This window comes from Branchiostoma belcheri, unplaced genomic scaffold (assembly GCF_001625305.1).
Source record: "Branchiostoma belcheri isolate BF01 breed outbred unplaced genomic scaffold, Haploidv18h27 scaffold40, whole genome shotgun sequence".
In the NCBI taxonomy this organism is placed as follows: domain Eukaryota; kingdom Metazoa; phylum Chordata; class Leptocardii; order Amphioxiformes; family Branchiostomatidae; genus Branchiostoma; species Branchiostoma belcheri.
In genome coordinates this window covers 950,036-960,294 of record NW_017804021.1, presented here as the reverse complement: position 1 = coordinate 960,294, position 10,259 = coordinate 950,036, and the positions used below count along the sequence as shown (strand labels likewise).

The window sequence follows — 10,259 nt, the reverse complement described above, 5'->3', positions numbered from 1 at the left end:
TGCATCTGATCACCTGGTGCTTCTGTCATCACAAGTCTCATCTCATCAGGACAGGCAGACCCTCAGGACACAGCTACTATATGATTGCATAAAAAGAAGAATAAGTTAACCAGCCCTGTTGTACACAAATCTGGGCAATAGAACAAATCCAAAGAACTACTAGTAGAAGATACCTTTATCTTTAAGACTTCAGTACGTTCTAACTTCCCTTCCCACACGGGTTCTTCTTGTTTATTTCTCATGCCAAAGTAACGTAAATCATGACTGAAAGTCGTCACTGTATAAGCCATGTAGCACATGGTTAAAACTCATGAAAAATCCCTTTAAAGTTGCATCCTGGTGGTTATAACTGTAACCACATGTGATTTACAGAAATTTCCCATTTTACGCAAGGAATGAACGCATAAGTGCACAGCTTTTGTACCCATTTGTAATTTAAGATCTGTAGTGTAGATTTCAGATAATGCTGATGACTTTTAATGTTAATAAAAAACATTAAATGCCATTCTTGAAAAGCTATGGTCAAATGTTTAAAAATGTACCTGCAGAGGAAACCCTTACTTGACATGCAACACTTACTGTACTAAGACATTTCGATATCCACAGTGCTCCATGCTAATTGCTATCATAGTACAAATGCCAACAAGAATTCGGAGATCTCATACCGACATGAAAAAAATCAAACACCTCTCAACTATCACAGAGATGTAGATATACTCTACTGTATGTATGGTTTTCTCAACTCAAATTACATATAAATTCTTATGTGAAAGTCCTATCCATGGGCAAGGTTTTGTTCCAATATTTTGATATCAATCATGCAAACGACCGTCACATTAACATAATGTATTCATAGTGATGTTATCTTTAACTAATTATTTAATACTAACATACACTTGTTAGAAGTGTGAAATACCCTAATTAAGAAATAGCATTTTTGTGTTAATTATGCAAATTAGGCGTTCATTTGTTGCATAATTTGTCTGTTACTGTTCCACGTGCCATACATACATTACACATATCAAAGCCTTTGATGATCAATGATTTTTTAAAAATTTCATCATTAATTATGCAAATTGGGTTTTCATCAATACAATTTACATTTAATTGTGTACATCTCCGTCTAAGCTATCTACATGCCAAAAATCATGAAAACTTGTTTTTTTTTTAAAATAAAGATTATGCTGGAAACGCCCTTCATTTCCAGATCTAGAACAAGCTGCTCAGGGAACCAAACCTACACCACGTGTTCCTGACAGGAAATGCTATCTGTCGCCAAAAAGTCAAAATGGTCTGAACGTGGCATGTTCAGGACAAAAGATACAAAAACCAGACGTTCTGCTGCAGTACCAAGGTCATCCACCAGGAGGCCCAGATTTGACCTTGACCTTTGTCTTCCTAAGAACTAACAACACACCAAATATCACAATCCATAAAGGTATTCTGAATCTGAAGTTATGGTAACTACAAGTGCGCAGAGAAACACACACACACACACAAACACACACACACACACACACACAGAAAACAATTTAACTATCAAATGGAAATTCTCCATTTCAAAAAATAATGCACATGAAAGACTAAACTGAGCCAATTATAGCTGTATTTAGAATTCAGATACTTCTGAAAGATTGCGCCATTCTTGTTTACACGCCGTTTTTTGGCGGGAAAATTAACGCACGTGCGGTGGATTGCGTAACAACAGGTGTTCTATGAACCAAGATTTAGAATACCACCAGGAAGGTAAAAAAAAAAAAAAAACTACAAAGCCCGTTATTACACCTTCACACTGCCAACATTACCTTAAAGTTTTATCATTACCAAAAAGCCAAAATATTATTGGCAGTTCAGAAATGGAGAAGTACAAACTGGCGCCATGGCGCCCCCGAACAACTACTATGATAGTCATGTCACACTCACAGTATATAACGCAAAAGGCTTGTTGTTATGAAATACATGTTTGGAAATAAAAAAGATAGTTTGTTGTTTTACCTTTAAACGCATTTCTTCCGAACTGTGTCTTTGCTTGGTCCTAGCAAAGCTTGGTCCTAGTTCTTCCCGAGACCACGCCGTCCTCCATTTTGAATCTCTTCCCTGCCTCACCAGGTCAGGAAAATGCGCATTTCCTCCCTCAAATATCCAAAAGAACGTGTCAAAATCTACCGCAGAAACATCCCAACCATGTACTACACGTATACATACACTTCGAGATACATTTTAGGCGACAAAAACAAAATAATTCGCAGAGAAATGTCTGAAAAAAATCAACTCCACGCACATGCATTCAGAGCTGAACACAGCTGCAGCATCTGGGCTGTACCAAACGTGACCTTTACACGGGGGTGGCGGGAGTACTAGTATACTAGTAACTTAGTTATATTTCGCTCCCAATTCCCCCTCTGTCTTCTTCTCTTCCTGTCCTTCGGTCAAGTTGATTCAATTTCTTCATGTTTAGACACCACTGTTTAATCCTAGCTGTTCAAGTAAAAATCAATGACAAGTAATCAATAGGATAAAGTCATGCAACTTTTATTAATGACCAGAGATGGTCTGTCATTGGTACGGCACTTTTTCCCCAAAACATATTAATACAAGCTTAATCATATGATATCGATAAAAGACAAGTACTGGGAAATGCTACGCTTAGTTATGACAGTTATTCGTCTCTCTCTTGTAACAGTTATTTGTCTCTCTCTCTTTCACACACTTTCTAGAGCTTTATTAAAGTCTTGGCTTCTTTCTTTTTAAAGCTAATCACCAACACGTAAGCAAACACTCGAGCGACTGGATATGATTTTGGAAACGGTCAAACGTTTCACCAAGTAGCTATGTGGATGAAATGTTTAAATATGATACACTTAGTCTTCAAAATATATTGCTTGAGTGACAATTTTCTTGCGTAACGCATATATAAAACGTACCAACACAGATCATGACGTAATATATAACGTTATAGCTTATACATAATTTCGAACAGTGCAGACTTTTGCTTGAATGCTACAGTCACAGTGTTACTACACAAAAGTTGTCTCATTACATAGAGCATCATTCATTTCTAAGACATACAGTAATGTCCTCAGTGCCGCATATTATAAACCACTGGAGAACTGTCAGGACTCTAGTCCCCTTTGTAACATATAATTACTAGTTTATTTCTAGTCTCCATTATGATAGGACATGCCATCAACCACAATGTCCAAAGTGCGTGGCACCCTGCTTTGCTGGGCCGCTACACAAAAGGCTTCAGTCTACTTCGGGTAAGCGGAATCAGAGGTCCGGTCCGGATGCATGCGGCAGAGCTTTCCTGCGTGCGCTTTCGCGCCCCCTCGCAGAAATCATTGGAATCTCAACAGGCTAGAGCCCTCTTATATTCCCTTGTGACTGACAACTGATTCCGCTTACCCTACTCGTCCGGAAATACCATCCATCGTGGAAAGATTGTCACGCGTTCAGATATAGTGTGAGTTACCACCAACTGTCCACCCGGCCCCAAAGCAATGCCCCACGGGGCTGTAACGTTCACGGCCATACGGACAAACTCCCCGCCGCTTGTAAACATGTTCACCCGCCCGGCGCTGATCCAGGTGTTGACAGCCACCATGATATGACCCTGGGGGTCCATGCAAATACCTACAAGCATACCGATGTTGGCAGTGCGGAACGAGAATTGGCGCTGTCCGTTGTGATCGTACACCCGGACGCCTGGAGGAGGAGGATCGTTAGCTGCCGTAACGAGGATATTCCCGTCCCTGTCTGATGTGACGTACTGTAGTCCGGCGCCTTTTTCTTTGCCAAAACTTCCATCAAACGAGCCGTCTGGGTTGAACTTGAGCACCTCATCACTTGCTACTACGATGATTTTGTTATGGCGCGCGTTCACTGCAATTTTTGGGTACCAAGCACTCCGCTCCACATCAAACGTGATCATCGATAGGCCGTCTGTACGGTACTGTACCACACGTACAGCGCCGCTACTAGCGCGATCTTTCCCCACCACCCAAATACGACCTTGCTCGTCAATGTCCACATCGGTAGGGTACATTGCTTGGTGATTCCCGCCAGGCACTTTTGTTGAGAAGAGGCGGAGGAAGGCGCCCTTCATGCTGAAGACTTGGACGCGTTTGTTGTTCGCATCAGCGACAAATATTTCATTGTCTGCGGACACTGCCACGCCAGTGGGTTCGTCCATTTGTCCCGGTGACGTGCCTTTACCACCAAACACAATTGGCTTTGATTTGACGTTTCCGGCGTAGCTCTCTGCAGTAGTACAATAGTGAGTATACTGTTTTAATGGAGGTATTGTTTTTGGTATGTGTGTGTGTCCGTGTGTGTGTGTCCGTGTGTGTATCGCCGGGCTTTTAGGTTAGGGTGTAATGGACATGGTTGTGTCCTAGAGTGAGAAAGTCGTACTAATCACTTCTGTTTTTCGTTACATGACCTCCTTGACAGTTGAGGGCTGGCATTTTCCCCTTGCACAGTAAAGGTGGTTGCAAAAGGAAATTGCAAACGGTTTACTTTGCGTCTGTAATTGTCTAGGCAAATGTAGCCCTTTTTATGACATATTTTCAAACCCTTCTAAAGCTGTGACTTGTACTACTTGAACATCATGGAGGTTTCATGGAGGTCTGACATCTCCGAATTCTTGTTATTCGCATTTTCTTGTCCTATGGTCTAAATGCAGTAGCTATACTAGTACTTCAAAGACTAAGGTAAAATATCACTACCAGTACCTGTATTGTACATAGTGACCAAGGGAAGAGAGAATACAGTTAAAGGTTAATAAATCTGTGTTATCTCTAGATATGTCGACGTTTACAAAATATGAAAACATATAAAGCTACCTTCGTATTGAGGACAGTTACCTTGTGAGCTGTTGGCGGTTGATGGCAGAGCGTCACCCTGTGGGGTTGTGGAAGGACCTGTCTGCCCATTCACTGAACGATTCTGTCAAATAACAACCATTCAGAATAGGGCTGCGGACCGGTACATTGTACCGGTCCAATACCGTAAAAATCGTTTCGGTACAGGTCCAAAATACCGGATCATGAAGTAACGAGTATATACCGAAATAGCTAGTTTACACCATGTATATGACTAAAGATAGGTAAATCCTACCACAAAGACGAAAAATTAGCACTGGAAAAGACGTAAACACCGTCGATTGATTTGAGATCCTCAGTCTCACGAGACATCGCTAGAGTGTGGCTGATCCAGGGTTGTGATAAAGATACTGACAAGTTGTCAACACTTTATTATTGTTTCTGTGTCATGATTGAAAAAGTGAAGAACACGTGTTAATTTGTCAAATTGTTCAGGTACAGGTACAGGTCCGGACCTGTACCTAAACCTCTGTACCGGTACCTGTACCTGTACCTGATGTTACGTTTAGGTACGCAGCCCTAATTCAGAAGAACAACAAATAAGTGTTTTCGTGTTTAAAGTTTTTGTTCCAACACAGGGCATTGTTCTAACCTAGAGCTTTCGACCAGGCACTCTGGTCTTCTTCAATAGAGTGACCCAGAGAGATTTGTCACGTGGCTTCTCTGAAGTGGGATGTCAGCACTGGGTCACAGTTAGAGTAACTGATCAAAAGCACTGGGTGAGAACAATCCCTTGCGTTAGAGCAAAAGTAAACAGTATCTATCAACAAAGATGAATTTTCATGATTTAAAGAACAGAGAAGTAGGTCCACGATGCCCAGAACTGTTCGAACATACATTTTTGAGAAGATGACACTAGTACAAAAGAAACAGCCCAGCTCACCGTTGGCAAGAGATCGACCACTGTCGTCTTCCCAGAGCTGCAGCAGGCTGGGTGGTCAGGGGTGGAGGGAGTGTCCGGAGTAGGTTGACCAGTGGTGCGGGCAGTGTCCACAGGCTGCGTCGGCTGCAGGGAGGATAGAATGTCGATGATTTCATTTCATTTTCATTTCATTTTTATTTATTTACCCAGGGTAAACATGTCGCCGCAAGGGCGTTTTTCAATGTTCCCTGCGGACATATACATTTACAAAATATACTTATTAGCTTAAAATAACAAACAGGAAACAAAGGTACAATTAGCTTAATTGCAAAAATAACATATTGGTAAAGTGCTTCAAAATCATACGGTAAACTAATAACGCATATGAAACAAGCGAATAAAATGCAACAAATGAAATAAATAAAGAAGGTAATGGGAATTTGCATATCAATGTTACAAAACAAAAGTAACGGTTACTATGTTGCGAGAACATTCTGGTTATACAAACGCTTAAACGAGGCGACGGAAGCTGCTGTTTTCAATGTAGATGGGAGAGCGTTCCAAAGAGCTGCACCAGTACTGGACAAGGATTTCTTTTTGTATTGTAGATGAGCCTTAGGCAGTTGTAGTCCCCCCATGATTTGGGCCTGGGAGCATTTGTCGTAGGTCGTTGTTACGATTTTGCTGTCGTACGATTTTCAAGCAGGCTGTGACAGTATCAGCCGGCGACAAGGACCCAAGACAGCATATACGGTAAGAAGACGGCTGGATATTGCACGACACTTGCACGACTAACCCAAGAATGCCCTCTGAGCCATAGGTCTAATGTCAAATATTCTGACATTGGTACAGCACATTAGAAAATATAGGTGCTTCAGGTGCTTAAAACCTAAAAACCCTTAAAAATATGTTGATAGAAGCATAAAGACATATGTCACATAACTTCTTGTAGTTACAAATAGACACTGGTTTAAAGGCATCCAGTACAATTTCAGGGCAGCAAAACAAAAACAAAAAATTCTGGACGAGGACACCCGTCTAATATTGGCATTTACTGCCATTTCGTTTCGTCATAATTTCATACCTGAAAAGAGAGAACAAGCTATACACGAGACGTCTCTTTATTTTATGGGTACCGCCCATAAACAGTTAGAACCGACCAACGATACTAATCAAGGAACTTTAATTTTTTCCGTCAGCAGCATCAATTGATTAATATTGATTAAACTTACTACATTAAAGAATGACAAGAAAATTGAAATTGAAAATTCAGTTAGCCGCTCTGAAATTGCATTGGATGCCTTTAATATGAAAAGAAGAAGAATGAAAGACACAGGCTCGCCCTTTGACTGCCCTGCTCGCTGGTGTTGAGGCACAGCCCGGAAAGGGTCCCGACGAGGATCAGCAACACCAGAACCACGGCGGCGGTTACAGCAGCGCAAACCCAGCGGGATGTACACACTGAAAAAAGGAAGTTTCTATCATGTCATCTTTAAAGAAAGGTTAACAGTGATTCAAGAAATCGCAGTATAGGATTTGATATATACAACACAAACACGCGAGTGCACATGCACGAACACACAAACAAACAAACAAACACACACATAGATACACACACACACACACACACACACACACACACACACACACACACACACACACACACACATACACACACACGTAGTTCCCAAACGCTTCTTTTAAATCAAGTACAGGGATGAGAAATTGACAACTTTGAAACGAATAATTATGTGTCTCACCACAAGCAACTTCTTGAACAGCGTTTGGCACCGGATTCGGATTTAATGCGTTTTGTGCGTACATCGGATTCCGACTCAATGCGTTTTGCAGGGATCTCGGATTCGGGTTCAATGTGTTCTGCACGGGCGCCTGCCTGCTGTCCTGCAAAACGTCAGTGTCGACGTCGCTGCTTGAAGGCGTTTTCGTGTCCTCCTCGGTGCTGTCAGTGTCGCCCTGGCACATGTAGGCTACGGCATACGGCGTAATATCAACATCATCTTCTTCCCGCGATCTAACGGCGTATGGCTGGATGTGGTCATCGCCCACAGCTAGTGCAGAAGTGGCCATGGTTTCCTGACATGACGCTGCTAGCGCTCCTGGCTGGGTGCAGGGATTGTCTAAACCTAAGGCGGGTTGAGGGTGATCATGGCGCCGCTGCCCCACAGCTTGTGCAGTCGTGGTTTGACCACCTTCCTGAAATGAAGCATTTTCTGGCTGGAGGCAGGGATTGTCTAAGGTGGGTTCAATGCGGGCATGCAGCCGCTTTGGCGAATACGTCGGATTCGGAGTTTGCAAATTTGTGGTGTTTTGGTTGTACGTAGGACTTGGATCCCGGGTGTTTCTTTGGCCGACGGCATTTGGAGGAAGGGTATCGGATGGGTGGCGAATGCCAAGCGTGTTCCTAACATCACCTACAGAGGCTGGGGTGGTCAAGGTTGACTCGCATGCTGTTGAGATTTCAGTTCGTTCTCTCGAAGCTGTCTTTGGTTTCTTGATGAGCTGTTTTGTTCGTATGCCCTTTGAAAGTGTCTTGATGAACGCCACGTCCTCCTTGCACATGTATGCGGCGACATACGCATCAATATCGGCATCGCCAGAAGGGGTGGTACCTCCAGTCGCATGTCCGCTTCCTGCTGCAGCATCACTTTTCACAGACACGCCATAATCATCGTCCTCGTCGTCTCCCTTGTATCCATCGCTGTCAACTTGCCGTGAAGTGTTCCACCTTCTTTTCGGAGGAACTGCTTTCGACAAACCGCTTGCCGTGCCTTCTGCTGCCATGTCTGAGGTTGGACCGTCAGCCATGCTCTGAAAGTTCCTCTCTGGAGATTATGTTAGGTACTGATGAACTATGGTCTATGCAGGTTGGCTACCTGCAACGTCAAACAGGTTGTCGCTATGTCGATGCTTTAAATCTATATACCCGCAAAAGAGAAGGATACCGGCCAAATTCCTTGGTCGAGTCTGCCGGGCTTAAGTACTAGTATCGACCGTACTTGATGAGAGGCACTGTGCGGCATGCAGCCAGAAACTCGAAGAATGACTGACGGACTGTATCCAGAGCCTAGAATAAATCTATTCATCGAAGGGACACTTTACTCTTTACTCGGTGTATCGTTTGTACGCGTGTCTTCATTGGTAAACATGATTTTTTCCCTTTCCAATTTGCATGGCAGTTATGATTACGCCAGAACGAAATGACAAAATTACACTAGAAGGAAATGACAAAGCAAAACTTAATATCTAGCTAATTATTTCCGTGTTTGAAGTGCCAGACAATTACAATCACTAGTTTATTTGATGTTATTGCAACGTGACCAAGCATCGTTACTTTAATGTTTCTTTAATTTGGAGCGCGTTGATGAGTCAGTATCAATAGTAAAACAGTGGCGAGTAACTACAGTCTCCTGTCACTTTTCACTAACATTTTAGTGCCTTGTTACCTCCATGAAATGGAAGGTATTGTTTTTGGCGCGTCTGTGTGTGTGTGTGTGTGTGTGTGTATGTGTGTTTGTGTTTCCGCTTTTTTGTACCTTCATAAGTTCATAACGCCTTCATGGATTGTGGTGATATTTGGTATGCTGGTAGGTGTTAGGGGGCGAAGGTCAAGGTCAAATATGGGCCTCCTGGTGGATGGCCTTGGTAGTGCAGTAGCACTTCCGGTTTAATGAGGAATCTCCTTTGCAGCCAACAGATGTGTCATTGTGTGGCTATCGAGTCAGTGCGTTTGGGACCCGGTTTGATTAATGGGGTTCCCTCAGGGGAATAGGTGACCTATTTCAGGTTTAGGGTTTGTATTAGCTGCAGGCCTGATTAGCTGTGTGTTTGAAACACTTAGTGTACTGTATACAAAAACTCATATATTTCATGGAGGCGTGTCTGTCTGTGTGTGTGTGTCTGTATGTGTGTGTGTCTGTGTGTTTGTGTTTCCGCACATTTGTAGTCAGCATAACTCCATAACGCCTTTATGGATTGCGATGATATTTGGTACGCTGGTAAGTCTTAGGAAGACAAAGGTCAAGGTCAAATATGGGCCTCCTGGTGGATGACCTTGGTACTGCAGCAGAACGTCCGGTTTTTGTATCTTTTGTCCTAAACATGCTATGGTCTTGACTTTTTGGTGACAGATAGCTTTTCCTGTCAGGAATAAGTGGCGTGAGTTTGGTCCCCCTAGCAGCTTGTTTTGGAACTGCAGGAGATTTTCGGGTGAAATCTTTAAAAGCCAATAAGTCCAGATAGGAACAAGGTATTATCATCATTTTTGGTAGGTAGGTAGCTGAGAGAGAGATGTACATAATTAAGTACAAATTCTGCAAATGATGACTTAATTTGCATAATTAATGAGGAAATTCTATAATTACAGTGTTTTACATTATAGTACTTTCATACATGTAATATATGTAATCTATGGCAGATGGAACATCAACAGATACCAATTATGCAAATGATGACCTAATTTAGCATAATTAATGCGAAAATTCTATGACTCCTTA

The 10,259-nt window shown here is 42.4% G+C and overlaps 1 protein-coding gene across 1 annotated transcript; it reads right to left on the bottom strand.

Annotated features, from left to right (window-relative positions):
• Positions 1 to 3,284: 3,284 nt before the first annotated feature.
• Positions 3,285 to 8,571, bottom strand: LOC109477478. Its single transcript, XM_019778762.1, has 5 exons — positions 7,506 to 8,571; positions 7,088 to 7,206; positions 5,767 to 5,889; positions 4,866 to 4,902; positions 3,285 to 4,260 (listed from the first exon to the last, which is right to left on the bottom strand). Exons 1-5 carry the CDS (start codon positions 8,569 to 8,571, stop codon positions 3,407 to 3,409), a joined length of 2,199 nt encoding a protein of 732 aa, XP_019634321.1. The 3' UTR covers positions 3,285 to 3,406.
• Positions 8,572 to 10,259: the final 1,688 nt, after the last annotated feature.

What these genes read in the sequence shown, in the direction of transcription:
- LOC109477478 (XM_019778762.1), bottom strand. Translation starts at nt 8,571, where the DNA reads ATGGCTGACGGTCCAACCTCAGACATGGCAGCAGAAGGCACGGCAAGC. An exon ending in GCGAGCAGGGCAGTCAAAGG is followed by an intron (nt 5,890 to 7,087) that starts GCGAGCCTGTGT and finishes TCCTCCCTGCAG; the next exon opens with CCGACGCAGCCTGTGGACAC. An exon ending in AACCGCCAACAGCTCACAAG is followed by an intron (nt 4,261 to 4,865) that starts GTAACTGTCCTC and finishes GTACTACTGCAG; the next exon opens with AGAGCTACGCCGGAAACGTC.